Source organism: Carassius carassius, chromosome 44, assembly GCF_963082965.1.
Source record: "Carassius carassius chromosome 44, fCarCar2.1, whole genome shotgun sequence".
Classification (NCBI taxonomy): Eukaryota; Metazoa; Chordata; class Actinopteri; order Cypriniformes; family Cyprinidae; genus Carassius; species Carassius carassius.
In genome coordinates, this window is record NC_081798.1 from 2575183 (window position 1) to 2591644 (window position 16462).

General features: G+C 35.0%; 1 protein-coding gene across 5 annotated transcripts; it reads left to right on the plus strand.

Moving 5' to 3' along the window:
* Nucleotides 1–11: 11 nt before the first annotated feature.
* On the plus strand, nucleotides 12–15658 carry ranbp3a (RAN binding protein 3a). 5 transcript variants are annotated; one of them, XM_059538396.1, is made up of 19 exons: nucleotides 12–158; nucleotides 1375–1456; nucleotides 2846–2901; nucleotides 2986–3022; nucleotides 3579–3665; nucleotides 3764–3835; nucleotides 4151–4216; nucleotides 4402–4494; nucleotides 8242–8354; nucleotides 10313–10351; nucleotides 10835–10939; nucleotides 11235–11311; nucleotides 11415–11490; nucleotides 11600–11708; nucleotides 12442–12566; nucleotides 12651–12771; nucleotides 13802–13944; nucleotides 14044–14203; nucleotides 14836–15658. In XM_059538396.1, the coding sequence occupies exons 1-19, from the start codon at nucleotides 153–155 to the stop codon at nucleotides 14883–14885; spliced, it is 1617 nt and encodes a 538-aa protein (XP_059394379.1). In that variant the 5' UTR covers nucleotides 12–152; the 3' UTR covers nucleotides 14886–15658. The 5 variants fall into 5 exon arrangements, with proteins under 5 accessions (XP_059394379.1, XP_059394374.1, XP_059394375.1 ...); XM_059538395.1 differs by adding an exon at nucleotides 1189–1224 and having other exon boundaries at nucleotides 57–158; nucleotides 13802–14203; XM_059538391.1 differs by having other exon boundaries at nucleotides 13802–14203.
* The last annotated feature ends 804 nt before the right edge of the window (nucleotides 15659–16462 follow it).

Genomic DNA, 16462 nt, shown 5'->3' on the forward strand with positions numbered 1-16462 from the left:
CATTATAATAATATAGTTCTATAATTGTAGTAAAACATCACAACGTTTTTACTATTCGAGAACGCAACGCAGTCGTCTACGCTCTGACGTCACTGTAGGACGCAGAGGATTATGGGTAAACACTAACGTAAGGAGGATGGCGGAGGTGACGGATGAGGGTAAGTGATGATTGTGTATTAAATACCAGTAAAACTCTTTCCATATGTTTTAGTTAAGCGCGACGATTCATGTTATGATTTGTGAGACTGTCTGGAACTGACAGAACGCGTGTTTGCTTATTTCAGTTGATTTAATTATGAAATGTTATCGTTTCATTTGAACGCGCCGGCCTCAGTCAGAGTCAGAGCTAATGTTTACATTTATGTGTGTTTATATATAGTCTCTCACAGAAGTGTGTTTATCATTTACAGACATATTTGTTATTCCTGCTGTCTTTATAAGCCTGTAGGCAGGCATTTCTCTCTATATATTGGTGGTTTTCTGATTATTTGTGGCAGGGGTGACACTGATGTGTATGAGCTCAGATCAGTGAGACTTACGATCAATCAGTTCCGAGATGAAATACAAAACCTGTGTTTATTGAAAGAAAAAAGATTGTATCCAAGATTTTGTAATAATAAAGCGTAATTAAACATTTACAAGCAGTTTTTAAAAGGTTGGTCATTTTTTGGCTGGGAACACCAAATTAGGTAAAGGTTTAACCTATGTCTATATTATTCTGTTAAAAAATAAAATCGGTATTTTTTTAATTATATATATTTTTATATATTGCTTTATAATAAATAAATAAAAAAACGTTATTTTAAGGGCTAGTCATTTTTGACTATGGACATCAAATTAGGTAAAGCTTTATATGTATAGTCTATATGTGTATTATGTGTGCATTCTAATAAAAGTAACATTACATATTTTTTTATTATAAAAATCATCAAAAATATTTTTTTTTACCTAAATACTTTTATTATTTATCTAAACACACACACACACACACACACACACACACACACACACATATATATATATATATATATATAAATATATATATATATATATATATATATATATATATATATATAGTATTTTATGTTGCACTCAAAATGACCTGAAATATATAATATACAACTTATGAGAATTATGAGGAGCAAAAACTGTAAGAAGTTTTCATTAACTGAAAATCTTTCCCTCCAGTGAGCTGTAGACTGCTACGACAGGAGCATTGAATCAGTGAGTTAAACTTGGAAACTGATTCATTCAAGTCATACAAGATTATGAACATGAGGTTTATTGAGTGGATTAAATTATTAAAAAGGTCTTTTTGGCTACTTCTCGTCATGTCTTTTTTATTTAACAAAATGATTGTGCTTTTTTATGTAGTGTTTTCTCTCTGATGGTTGGAAACAGAAGATCTTGACTTCATCCTGCAGAGGATCAGAAAGCAGCATGGCGGATGAGAACGGTGAGTTGTGTTGGGAAACGGATGATGAGATGATCTCTTCTGCACTTCTTAAGTGATATTATTGGGACAGTCATTAGTAGATATTAAATGGTCTTCGTTATACATAAGTGATATTAACTAGCACATGTGTGGGGTGGAAGATTATAGACAGCCACACATCTCTGTAAGCCCAAGCTTCCTCGTGGTAAAATAAAAATAGACACAAGGCAATGAAGACAGAAATGTTTCCATATTTCCATATTAAATGCACTGAATGATCAACAACGTTGCTGAAAAACTGTATAAACTATAATCTACTTTAGACAATCTTTATAATTTTTATCAGGTAAAAAACCTTTTGTATAATTGGAAAAACATGTGGGATGTTTTTAACTGATTAAAAATAATTCAGCTTGTGGTTCACGTGTCTTTTCGCTGTAAAATATTTACAGATTTTTATAAAGTAAACATAAGAATAACTAAAGTTCTCTTAAGTAACATTTCAAGAGGAACACTTATTGGACTGAATCAGCTTAGGTTTACTTTATTATGCATACATTTTCTAGAAAAATCAGTTTTAAGTTATGAGTATCATATATGGTTAACCGTGCTTGGGATGTATATTTATTTGTTGACGTCTTAATTTTAATGCAATGGGATACAATAACATGTTTGGAATCTACAGAGCTTTGTCCATAAAACTAAGCATGTCATCTTTCTTAGCCATATAAATATCAGCATCTGTATATTTTTGCTCAGTTTGGGCCTCTGATTAAATTTTTTGAGGTGTTTTTTTCTTGGGTAATTCATATTCTATTGTTTCATACTTCTGTATCATACAAGCCAGAAAAGATTGTTGAATCTAATATAGTACTTAACAAAAAAACACATGCACATTTTTTTAAGATATTATCTAAGGTTCAATAAATGATTCTTTTAAAAAAAATTGATTTCTTTCTATTATTTCATATTCCAGCATCTAGCATCTAAGAAAAAGAAGCACCCTGTTCAGAAAGTGCAAGCTCAAAACATTGTAAAACAAAAAGTAGCTTCAAACATTAATAAATTGTGTATTTTATTACAGTCTACATATAACAGTCTATCTCTGGGCTACAGTTCATAGAAGTCTATTAAAATAAAATAGTTATTTATTTCACAATTTAATTAATCCTAATTGACAGCCCTTATACATATACAAATCACACTTTTGGTTTTAATTATAAACTATTCTAATTACACTTTATGAGTTTTAATATATTTTAAAATTATACTGTACATAGATGTATGTTTATGTGCATTTCTCACACTTTATCTGCTGTCTTGGATTTATTTTCTGTCTGTCAAGAATACATGAGATGCTGCTGTAGTATATCCACTCAATGACACCGAATCTTGTTTTTCAACTCGCAGAGAAACCTGCTGTTGCTCCTCCGGTGTTTGTGTTTCAGAAAGATAAAGCCCAAAAGGTAAGACCAGCACTTCACTTCTTCCTGCATGACTCGGGTCAAATCTGATCAATACTGGCCTTAAAACACTGATTCTGTCCTCAGAGGTCAGCAGAGGGATCCAGCACAGAGGATGGAGACGGTGAGCTTCTGTCTTTTTTGCACTTTGCAGTTAACCGAAATTATTACTGAAAATATGAATTTCACGAATAAATGTTTGGGATAAATTAGAATATAATGGAACACTTGAGACATTAAGACAAAGAGACCTAGGTATTTGTTTAAAAAAATGGTCTATTGTTTTTATAATTGCACAGTGAAGCACATTCAAATGAGTTAGATGATTTAATAAAAACATTTAAATAAATTATGAATCTTGATTCTATAAAGCCATATACAGTAACTAGAATTTAAGAAGGAAATTTCTTATATCATGAAAATGTTAGAAATCTTATAATCATGATTCATTTTCTTTTTGAAAAATCTAATTATTTTCCTTTTGAATATGGGGTGAAAAACATCTAATGTAAATTCTCTCTCTCTCTCTCTAAATACATATAAGGTGTATGTATGTATGTATGTGTATGTGTATGTATATATATATATATATATATATATATATATATATATATATATATATATATATATATATACATAGATTTCCCTTTTTCTGGACGTTTCCTTCTGTTTCTGTCCAGACTCTGATACAGCAGATGGCAATTACAGCCCTGCAGCCAAAAGAGGAAGAACATCACCATTTACGCAGTTTCCACCAACTCATTCCGGTAACTCCCCTGGAAAATAATTACAGGTTTAATAGTACGTTTACAACTTCTTTTATATAGCCTGGTTTCTTGACACACCTTTCTTTTCCTTTTTACAGTTTCTAAGAATAATGTTTTCATGCCATCCAGTTTCTGCCAGTCACCAACCGAAAACTCAGACTCAGAACCTGGTGAGACTCTGGTGCTTCAGACTTGTACCAAATCAAACATTACCTAAGTTCTCTCATAAAGACATTTGTGAGTGAAACAGGATATTCAGTAAGCAAAAATCAGGACTGGAGTTTATCCATTGGGAATTGGCTTGGATTAAGAAAAGTGCTCTGTATTGGACAGAATTAAAAATGAAAGTTGTTTCAGAAATTGGGCATGTTATTACAAACCTTTGCACAAGACTTAAATTGTGCATTAAACAATAAAGGTAATGAAAGTTTTGGTTTCATGTTGACGAGTGTTTTTTTTTCTTCTTTGTTTTTTAAATTTCCTAGAGGAGAAAACCATGGGGTTTCGCCTGAAACCCCCGACTCTGATCCATGGCCAGGCGCCGAGTGCTGGTGAGTCATTGATCAAACATCTGCTGTTTTGAACTGTCTGTTGATTACTGTCCATTTGTGGTGCTTTCATAAGATTGTTTATTTACGTGATTCCATAGACAGTCACCATTTGAACTTTCTGTGTCAAAGACCCTTAAGAGGGCCTGAGAGTTAGCCTAAAAGAGATGTCTTTTGATTTGTTTCAGGTGTCCCGAGCCCCAAACGCAAAGAAGCCCAGCGCAGCATCCTGCGACCTCCAATGCTGCAGCCCCCTCCGGCTCGACCCCCCCCACAGAACAGTGAGTGTTAGGGGTTCACTAAGATTACAGTTCAGTATGTAAATAAGTTTTAATGTCACAGTTTGGTATGTTTTCGGTACAGCAAGAGGGAGAAAACGAAAACATAAAATTGCATCTCTTTTTCTTTCTTATTAAACTGTTGTTTACTGAACAAATTGTTGTTCTGTCTCTAAATAAAAATAACTTAAAGCTGTAGTCTGTAAGTTTTGCCACTTTGTCACCATTTCTGTTTAAAAACCTGCAATTGTAGCTACATTATTAATACAACTAGTTGTGCTTTTTGGATAGGGGTGCGCCATTCAGGGGCGGACTGGGACCAAAAAAGACTTTCTGGCCCACAGCAGCCCACCACATCATAACGCAAACGCCCCTGTTTTGATGTCATTTATTATTTTAATATTTAAGTAAACAGTTTGGGGATTTTAACCAATAGGGCAACTGATCCTCCGTTAAAAAAAAAAAAAAGAACAGCAGCTGTTCATTTAGCGACTCCTAGTGAGCGATACATGCTCATCAAGACACAAACATTCTTCTAGAACTCACACTTTGCATTCAGTTAGCAGATCCATACGAATCATGCATGAAATAGAAGTTTATAAACTCAAACGATAGTTTTATGTGCTTTACAGATGAACTTGAAGTCTTTATTCATTCGAGATGTTCAATAATAGATAATCTTTGGCTCGGTAATACATCCGATTCATGATCCGATTAGTGAACCGATGATTCTTTTGAGTCAATCTTTTAAAATAATAATTTATTTTGTTTAACGAAACCAGTGTGGAAACCAGTGTTTCACAAACTGGATAGATCTGAGCTGCAGAATCGTTAGCCCCACGTCCCGGGGCTATTGTGTTTTCCAGTCCGATGGGCTATCGTGAATAGTGATGTAAAATTCCTAACTTCATTCGTGTTGTTCACTCGCTTGAAGGGGTGAAATGGATCGTAGCTGATCATTTGCACTTGTTTCTAAATCTTGCTGATTCAAGCGTTTTAAACAATTCGCGTGCGTTCGGAGCTTGCGCTCACTCATTCAAAGCACGCGCTGCGAGCAGCATTTCAGACAATGCGCGTACAGAGAATGAATTCATCTTTTTCGCGTACCGTAACTTCTGAATGAACACATACACACATAATTATATCAAAATAATTGTCTCTGCAAGTAATCTCGTAAACACAGTCGGTTATGTTTTAAGTGAACGTATACAGTGGCCTGCTGCTTAGAAAAATTAGCTGTACCGGATAAATCTATCTCTCTCTCTCTGTTTAGACGACGTGAAAGGGGGCTTGTTTCAAGATACGCAATGGAGTAGACCTAACTAAACAGGGAGGGAGGGCATAACACTCATCCAAACAAATGCTTCATTAAATTGGTGGTATTGCCGGCTTTGGTTGCAATACTCTTATCGCATATGTTGCACTTTGCTGACTCGGCATCCACTTTTATAAAGTGTAGCCACACTTTAGACCTCTTTGGCATTGTAATACAGAAACGTTTTGAGAAAAAACAACTACACTTGTGTTGTGTGACTGCGAGTATCTTCAGAAATCCTCCCCGTCACGTGGTGGTGGACAGCCAATCACGGCAAATTTAGCCGCTTGGCAAAAAAAAACTGGCCGCTTGGCTTTTGGAACCGAAATTTGGCACCGAAAGATAAATAATTTTTCGATACTCATAGTATCGAATTTTTTCGTTCGATACCATAAAGGTATCAAAAGTTCGGTACCCAGCCCCACATCTGAATAAGTAAGAAACAAGTCTGCCACTTTTGTTCTGACCAACTGAAGAAAAAAGCATTACAATAAATCATGCTACCAGTGGTGATTAAATCTAATAGTTAGCTCATATAACATCAAACCCTGCAAATTATTATTATCGTTACACTTTAATCTCAAATTATTAATGTTGACAGCATCAGAATTGCGTGACTATGTGAATAGTGTGTATTAGCATGTAGATTTCAATTTCTGTACAGTCTTATCTATAATTGTCATACTAATCGAATTTCATGTTTTAACCCAAAAAGCAAACAATCCTCCCATCGAACTGGTTGTCTTTAAAATACACATCTTGTGTAATCCCAGGTGATCTGTAATTTGTAATCAGAAGCACATTTAAAACTGGAATATAATTTAATTTAATTTACAATTTCACACGTGTTTCATGAACACATAATCCTTTCTGGAATTACTATCTGCCATCAAATGCTTGAATTTCCAGTAAAAACCTACCTGTACCACTCAAATGAGAAAATTATTATTATAATTTTATTATTATAAATTAACCGTTGTGAATCGGGCTAAATTAAGGTGATTGTTTTCAACACTGGCTGGTTATGTTCTTGCTCAAATATGTGACTCTGTACCACAAAACCAGTCTTGGTTTTGGAGTCTTGGAGTCGCTGGGGTATTTTTTTTTTTTTTAGCAATAGCCAAAAATGCATTGTATGAGTCAAAATTATAAATATTTATTTTATGCCAAAAATCATTAGGATATTGAGTAAAGATCATGTTCCATGAAGATATTTTGAAAATGTCCTACCGTAAATATATCAAAATTTTATTTTTGATTAGTAATATGCATTGCTAAGAACTTAAATTGGACAATATTAAAGGCGATTTTCTTAATATTTTGATTTTTTTTTGCACCCTCACATTCCAGATTTTCAAGTAGTTGTATCTCGTCCAAATATTGTCTGATCCTTGTCCTATCCGACACTTAAGACTGGGTCACATATGATATTGGATAATTTATAATGATATTGGACTGCAGCTTTAAGGATAATTATAAAAGGATTAAGTTAATGTTATAAACTGTGTAGGGAACCCAATTATTTGCACATTACTATAATATTAAAGGTTATAATTACACCAGAGCCAAAACTATTGCATTTAGTTCATATATATTTTAAGATACAATAATCAGCACTTCAAAAAATATATATATACATGTAAATTGCCAGTTTTCACATTAACTTATTATGAAAATTATGTTTCTACTCCAATTCATTGTTGAGATAACTTGTTTTCATGACAGATTTATTTACACATACATTTCATAATCAAGACATCACAACCAGGTTAACGTAATTGTAGTGAATATATATGCTAATGTAGTGCATACATTTATGTTTATTTCTGTAGTGAACTAACCATCTGTGGGCACTGAATGGTTTGCCCAAAGCTATGTGACATATTGTTTACAAGCTGTTTTATCAATGTCTTTCTGTGGTTGAAACACTGATTGAACTATTACATGATGAGACGTGATATGTTCATTCGTGTCTGTTTTATGCTAGTATTATAAAACTATTAAACTGTTTTGCGATCAAAGAGCATCAGAACGGCATTTATTGTTTGAATTTACTGAAAAATTGGACAGAATTTGAAAGATGAGACTTTGTTTTTTATCAAAAATAAGAAAAAACAAAGGTTATTGCACTTATTGGACAGTAGATGAGCTGTATGTCCAGTGTAGTTTTATTCATCCATAGAATAAGAAGAATTGATATTGATAAATTAAAACATAGACATATTGAACTAAGTTTCAAATTAAGTTCCTCATGTGCATCGTATAAAACAATTCTATATTTGTTCCGTACACATGCACATCGAACCGTAAAACCTGTACTGAAAATATTGATTATGAATATGTGTATTGTTACACCCATAGTGAGTGCATGATGAATATCTAACAGATCAGCTGAAGGAGAACTAGAACTAAAAGCTGCAGTCTTGTTTCACCAGACACGGGCGACAGCAGTTCAAACGGAGCGAAGAACCTCTCACACGGAGGAGCAGGATGTGAACGTAACTCAGAGACGTCTGGTGCTGGCACACAGGATAATGACGCATCAACGGTAAGATGTGACTAACAACCCACTGTTATCCACTTGAGTTTATTGTCACATAAATCTCTTAAAGGGATAAGTCACCTAAAAAAAATTGGCATCTTTTACAAACCCTCGGGTTGTTCCAAACCTGTATGAGATCTGTTAGACCTGTATTTAGAACAATGCGGGTAACCAAACTAGAGCCTGACCGATATGGATTTTTGGGGGCCGATGCCGATACCATTTTCCAGAATGGATTATGTTAAAAAAAAAAAGCCTTAGATTACAGTCTCAATGACTAAACAATTGCACATCAAAAGTATATATTTTTTAATGATCAAAAAACAGTCTGGTTTTAAACATTTAACACTTTTACTTTCTTCCAGTTGAAGCTGGTTTTAACAGTCTGTGTGTTTACTGTAAATAAATTATAATACTAAAGTTAAAGTATTTGCAGAAGTAGTCCCACACTTTGCTGCTACAGCATTCACCTTTTTCAGCCATCTGTAGGCAGGAAGAGAGACAGAGAAAGAATAAGCATGTGTATTAATAATATCACCATGTATTATTACTCATGTCATCATTAGAATTATAATAATAATAAACTGGGATCTCCTACATAGGCAAAAATGAGAAATATATATATTTTTTTTATTTGTCAAGCAATAGGTATTACCTACTTATATTTAACAATATTATTTCAACATTTTCCTGTTATGTCTGTAAAGCTGCTTTGAAACAATATGTAAAAAAAAAAAAAAGCGCTTGTTCAGCTCATATTTATTTACATGTCCCCTCTGGTTTAATCATTTCTGACGCACCTACTGTAGTTACTGTAACTACACTATATTTGCTCTCACAGAACATCGTCTTTCCTACTATTACCGGAAGATTACGGAATCAATTCGAAGTTGAATGGTTAACGTTAGTGAGACGACAGTCTCACACCGCTGTCAATTTTGAAAAGAACCACCTTCAAACAAGTTAATAGCAAGCATTTAAGGGGCCTGCTAAAAAGGAAGCTATTAGCGTTAGAGTAACGTAACCAGCCTGAATTCACCAAATTGTTCTCTGGACCTGAGGGTAGCCTCTTCTTCCTTGCTTCTCTCTTAATTCTCATCAGCAGGACTAGCGCTATCGCTCGCTTCTTACAACGGGACAGATACATGTTTGCTGCTGACCGAAAGGAGGAGGAACAGACCATGAACGAGCACCCGCTAAACGTTTTTAAAACTCCGCCTACGCCACAGCGCAGCGCAAATCGCGTTGTATCTGAAGGGCAACGCTGAACCCAGCGGCAAGCGCCGTGCATACCGCGTACTGTGTGAAAGGCCCAATTACGCGGTCATTATGTGGGAAACAGACCGCAATAGAATAAGAATAAGTTAAACGCTAACGTTATAGTTTGACCTCCTATTAACGTTCGCGCTCTTCCACTGATAAACATGGTATTAGCTTTGTGGCTAATCTAATATAGCAATGCATTAGCGGCTGTAAGTGATGTTACAGAATATTTAGAAGTGATAATGATAGGACCGTTAGCTAGAACTACCACACAGTTTTTATATACAGGGTATGAACTAAATCTACAATCATTTCACATGACGAACGACAGACTCACCGTCAAAACAGTAAGTTACATCTCCTTCATCTCCTTGGCTGATCGCTTTCTTCTGTAGTGGACTTCTGGCGCTGTTGTTAACTCTGGAGCTGCAGAGCTCCCTCCCACTATGCAACACTCATAACATGAGTGAAGCATGAGACTCTGTTTCTCATGTTTCATCGGCCGTTATAAATGCCGATGCCGATTTAAATGCAATTAGCTTATATCGGCCGATAATATCGGTCGGCCGATATATCGGTCGGGCTCTAAACCAAACAACTGCCCCTCATTGAATACTATGGGAAAAAAAAATCAGTGGAAGTCAATGGGGACCAGAAACTGTTTGGTTACCCACTTTCTTGAAAATATTTTCTGTGTTCAGCAGAAGACAGAAACTCCTACAGGTTTGGAACAACTGAAGGTGAGTAAATAATCACAGAATAATCGTTTTTGGGTGCACTTTGGGGGGAAACCCATTAATACGTTTTGTATTATTTTGCTTAAAAAGTGTACTTGCGCTATACTTTATCATCAAATGCCACTTTGTTTGATATTTTGTTATATAACAGAGATTCATATTCATTTTGAAGTATGGTTTAAGTGTCGACATAGTTTTCAAGGCCACTTTAATGTTTGCACTCAGTGTTTTTTATATTTGACAAATATAAGCATGTTTGAACGCAACATGGGCTGTGGTCCAAAGGCCAGACAAGTCTAGTTTTCTTTTACATAGCTGTGGCTTCCAGAAAGTACTTTGTCATCTTGTTCTGAATCTCTTCATTTTGTTTGGCTGACCCCGTATTTCTAGTTGAAGCTCTGAAAGATAACTAGCGCAAAGTGAACAGGATATGAGCAGCGTGGTCACACTTTTAAACTTAAATAACCTTTTGTTATTTCTTTTAAGGTAAAGAGCAGCAACACTCTTGGGCACAAAACAGAAGACCAAACTGAAGGTGCCCCGCTTGAGACCAGTTTTGTGTTTGGACAGAATATGAGGGACAGAGCAAAGGTTTGATTCATCTGCGTCCGATGATTGGTTAACGCTGAAAACCCCTAAAAAACAAAAATAAACTACTTCAGTGCAAATATGTAGGAGATATTATTTTATGATTATTTTATTACATTTATGATTATTTTGTCCTTTTTATGTATTTTAAATATAGATCAAGTTATCATTTACCTGTATCACCCAGCCCTAATTCCGAATAATTCTTGATCAAGTTCTGACTTTTAGTGAGAAATAGTTTTGCTTCTGTGTTGGTGTTTCGTCTTGTTGATTGAAAGTATAAGTGTGTTTTCTGCAGGTGGCCAACAGCTGTGTCTCATCCAAAAGTGGTGATTCAAAGGAAACAAATTACTTTTTGCAGTATGTCACTTCCAGGTACTGCATCTGAAATGTTCATGTTAATATTTAAAGACATTTTTACAGATCTCCTCGGGCAGAAACGTGTAACTTTCCTTGGAATCAATATTGTTTCTCGTAGTGCACAAAAACCTGACAGCAGCAATGCCAACAGCGTGAAGTTTGTCTTTGGGCAGAACATGTCGGATCGTGTCTTGGTAAAACTGTAAATTCTGTTCGAAACTTTGATATGTTTGTCATGATTTGGCATGGTCAGGTTATAATAGATCACAGTTCCTGACATGTTTATGTATTGCATGCTTATAGGCACTGCCAAAACTCAGCACTGAACCTCCAGGGGGCAGCAAAGAGCCTCAGTCAGAGATTGGCCTGTTCAGCCAGATTTCCTCCTCACATGATCAAACTCTGGAGAAGAGTATGTGATTTTTGACTTTTATTTTTTTAATCCTTCACAGAGTCTTAAAAACAAACCAGAAGTGGCAGGGTGTTAATAAAATAGCATAGTATGCTTAACATATACATACATAAATGTGTTTTTTAGCAAATCTGTGCACACGTGTTTTTCAAAGCGACTTGCAATTTGTCATAAGTCCACAATTGTCTTCATAATAAATTAAATCAATCACATCAAGTATCTAATGTCAAGAAGATTTTTAATCAAAGTTCCGTTCAAAACATTCTAAAAAAGTAATATTGTGAAACATACAATGTTACATTGTTTTTCTGTTTGAATATATTTTAAAATAATTTAATTCTGTGATGCAAAGCTGAATTTTCAGCATCATTACTCCAGTCTTCAGTGTCACATGATCCTTCAGAAATCATTCTGATATACTGCTCAAGAAGCATTTCTGATTATTATTGAAATCAGTCGTGCTGCTTCATATTTTTGTGGAAATCTTGATGTTTTTTCTCTGATGAATAGGTAGTTCAAAAGAACTGCATTTATTCTATATAGAACATTTTAAATGTGGTTACTGTAACTATTTTATTAATTAAATGAATCTTTTTTTAATAAAGTCATTAATATCCCTTAATTTTACAAAGATAATGTAAGGTACTTGTTCTTCCTTTATTTTCACAGTATTATTTTAATCCACTGCCTTAAGCAATTGAAGCTCATGCTGTGTTTTTTTAATGTGCTGTAGGTGAAAACGTGGAAGAGTCTCTGGAGGAGTCGGCGGCGCGACACGAAGCACACAAACCACACAAGTGTTTATTAGAGCAGGTGGAGGTCAGGACAGGGGAGGAGTCTGAGAGCAATGTGCTGCAGGTGAGAGCAGCGCACACATCTGATCCATACAGGCAAGCTTCACAAACACGTGAGAGGATGATGCTCTCTGCTGTGTGTTTTCAGATGCAGTGTAAGCTGTTTGTGTTTGAGCTGACGTCTCAGTCATGGCTGGAGAAAGGATGTGGAGTGCTCAGGCTCAATGACATGGCGTCCGCTGATGACGGCGCCTTACAGTCCAGACTGGGTAATGCACAAACGCCTTGGTCGTATAACCTTCGCACTAAGATATGTACTGCTTATCTGCCATAGAGTTCTGATAGTGGCCAGTCATTGATATCAAAAGGAAAAGTTCCTCCCAAAAGTGAAAGTTTTGTCATAATGTAATTACAAGATATATTTTTTTTATCTTGAAACAAACCGAAAAAGATCACATGCAGAATGTTGAACATATAATATACTCTACCGTTAATGTTTCTGAAAGAAGTCTTATGCCAACCAGGGCTGCATGTATTTGATCAAAAACACAATTAAACCAGTAATATTGTGGAATATTACCATTTAAAATATAACTGTTTTCTATTTGAATATACTTTAAAATGTAATGATGAAAAGAAAGTTCAAAAGAATAGCATTTATTTTAAAATAGGAATCATTTGTAACATCACGAGTGTCTATACTGTGACTTTTGATCATTGCTGAATTAAATATCTATTTCTTTAAAACTCATTCTGACCACTAACTTACACCAACAACATTCTGACCAGAAGCTTAATATTTCTGCTTAAACATTTCTTTGAATTTCATGAAAAAAGAAGAGTCACATGAGTTTGAATTGAACTGATGGAGAGGAAATGTTGACTACATTTTTGGTATCCGATGAACTATAACTTCTAGACTATTTAAAATGAGTCAATGAGATGCACAGCAGCTCGAATTTACTGGATGCTTGTTTAACGCAATAGTTATACAAGACATTCATTAAAAACAGCACATTTTCATTTTAGATGAGGCTACTTGCAGATTTTGTGACTGACACAAGGGGGTGCTATTACTTCTGTTTTATCTGTTTTGAGTGCTGAAGTTAGTTGCTAGCAATCAATAGACAAATGCTGGCCAGTTCATTGATTGTTCCTACTTATCAGCCTGTATTAAATTTTTATTTAGCAAAAAATGGCACTACACCCCTTTTTCAGTCACTTGTTTAGAAAAAAGAAATCTTTAGTGTTCTTGTTTACTGATAGGCAGCCGATGACAGTGTTTGTTTTGTCTTGCAGTCATGCGGACTCAGGGAAGTCTTCGAGTGATCCTCAACACTAAGCTTTGGTCTCAGATGCAAGTGGATAAAGCCAGTGAGAAGACTCTCCGAATAACAGCCATGGACACAGAGGAGCAGGGCGTCAAAGTCTTCCTCATATCTGTAAGAATGCACCCAGTGATTATCATATCATCAGCTGATTTGAGTCAGTCAGTGTTGTGTTGCTGGTCTCGTCTCATCTCCTCTCATCTCATCTCTCAGTCCAGCTCTAAGGACGCTGCGCAGCTCTTTGCAGCCTTGCACCATCGTATCCTGGCGCTGCGGAGCATCAGCGGACAGGAGTGTGACGGCCAGCCGGTCACCCGCTTCAGCAACGACGACGAGTCCCGCACGCCCCCCACAGCAGCCACCCCTGCTCCAGGTAATATCTCATATTGGTATCAAGTTTATGGTTGTTATCTGCACTTGTAAGATGCAAATCAAAAATATTTTGTTGACATGATATGTGTGTGTGTGTGTGTGTGTATATATATATTGAGAGAGAGAGAGAGATATTACGTAATTATTTTTTATTTATTCTTTTGAAAATTAAGTTTTTTTTTGTTCACAATTTTTAATTTATTTAACAATACATTAAAATACTATTGCATTACTTCAATTAATCTTTTCAATAATATGCATATTTTAATTTAAATATTTATTTCATGATAAAGAAAAGAAGTCTCATTAAAATAATTAAATGTCTAGTAATTTGAAAATCTTTTATTTTTGTCTCTTATATTTTATTAGTAATAATTATTAATAATGATGGAAGTGTGCAAATGCTATAGAAGTTTTGAAATCCCCATGAACCCATCGTGAGTAAAGACTGACACATTGGTACATTCAAGAATGAGACGTGTTTTTTTAAACCAGAATTTTAAGTAGATTTGAATTCCTTCTTTTTGTCTATATCTCCTTATATATATATGTGTGTGTGCATATTTTTGTATTTATTTATTGTTTGTATTTGTTATTGTCTGTGCTTTGCTCATTTAAACCATTTTTTTTCAGGTAATCCAGAGGCAGGTGTGTGTCCATCCACAGGTGACACACAGTGTTGAGTCTGCTGCTGATGTTTATCCCACAATGCCTCACTGCAGCCCTCTGATCCCCTCAAATACTATGCAGGTGTTTTTTCTCCTTCAAGTGTACTGTAGTCATGTGTTCAGCTGGTTTTATTGATTGCATTTTAACAGCAAAACAGCTCATCTTCAGGACTGGACACATAACACTCTCAAAGTCATCATATTGATGAAAATGAGAGGCTCTTAGTGTTTTAGTAAACTGAATTTCCATTCTAAATGTGAGACTTAATTACTCCATTCCCTGCTGAGTGGAAACAGTTTGTTGTCCCATCTCATCTTCCATCACAGTTCAGCTCAGTTCAGCTGTGTTGTTAAAATCATTCGTCGCTCACTTTAGATCTTTAGAATTTACTCTCTTTTACTTAAAGGAAAAGTTCACCTATAAATGAACATTCTGTTGTGACTCTTTTGTAGTTTCAAAGCTGAAAAAAAGAAAGATATTTTTGAGGATTCTGGGTTTGGATGTGTAAACAATGACAGAGTTTTTTATTTTTGGGGTGAAATGTTTCAGCTTTTACATATCATTGCAGTGAGGTTGACTATTGTACAAACACTTACTGTAAATTATTCTCCAGTTTCATTGCAATAGTACCTTTTCACACAGTATATTTTTATGAATATGTACTGTACATAGTTTAGGATCAAAAGTTTTATAGCAAAATGTTTTATTAAGGACATTAATTACTATCATTACAGGTTCTGTATTGTCTGTACTACCGTAATACTATATACAGTGTTTTTAATTTAAATATTTTGTTTATTGAGGGGTTTTTGTCGTTTCTCTTATTTCACAGATATTTGTTAAAAAAAAATATAGGAAACAACTTGGACAGGATATTTTACGTTTTGTGATTGCGCAGCCGTAGAACTGGCCTGTCGGGGTGAATCTCACAGAATCTGTCAGGGTTGCATTTCACACTAAAATAAAATCATTACAGGAATGGTTCAACCAAAAATTGACTCGAAATGTAGAAGAGTGTGTTTCTTCATGGGAACAGATCTGGAGAAATGTAGCATTCCATCACTTGCTCACCAGTGGATCCTCTGCAGTGAATGGGTGCCGTCAGAATGAAAGTCCAAACGTGCAGTTTTTTGCTTCACAATACATTAACTGATGGACTGGAGTGGTTGTGGATTATTGTGATGTTTATATCAGCTGTTTGGATTCTCATTCTGACGGCACCCATTCACTGCTGAGCATCCTTTGCTGAGATAGAAGGGCGAGTCATTTTTAATGTGTGTGTGAACTGTTCCTTTAAGAGGGTTTGCATTGTGATCTTATTTTTCTACAGAAATTTCATCCAACCTTAATTGTCAGCCTACTTTAGTATGAAAAAAATGCATCCTAATTATTGAAATGAAAAATGTATTAAATTGAATAAATCAGGGTAGTATTTCTGCTGTTTTGATAATTGATTGAAAAAAAAAATCCATTTTGCCCAGACAGGATGTTTTTAATCCATTTTATGTCATAATTGTCAATTCATCAAAATATTATTAAATAATGCCACAATACAAAACATATCAGCAGGGCTTAATTAGGCTTAATTTAT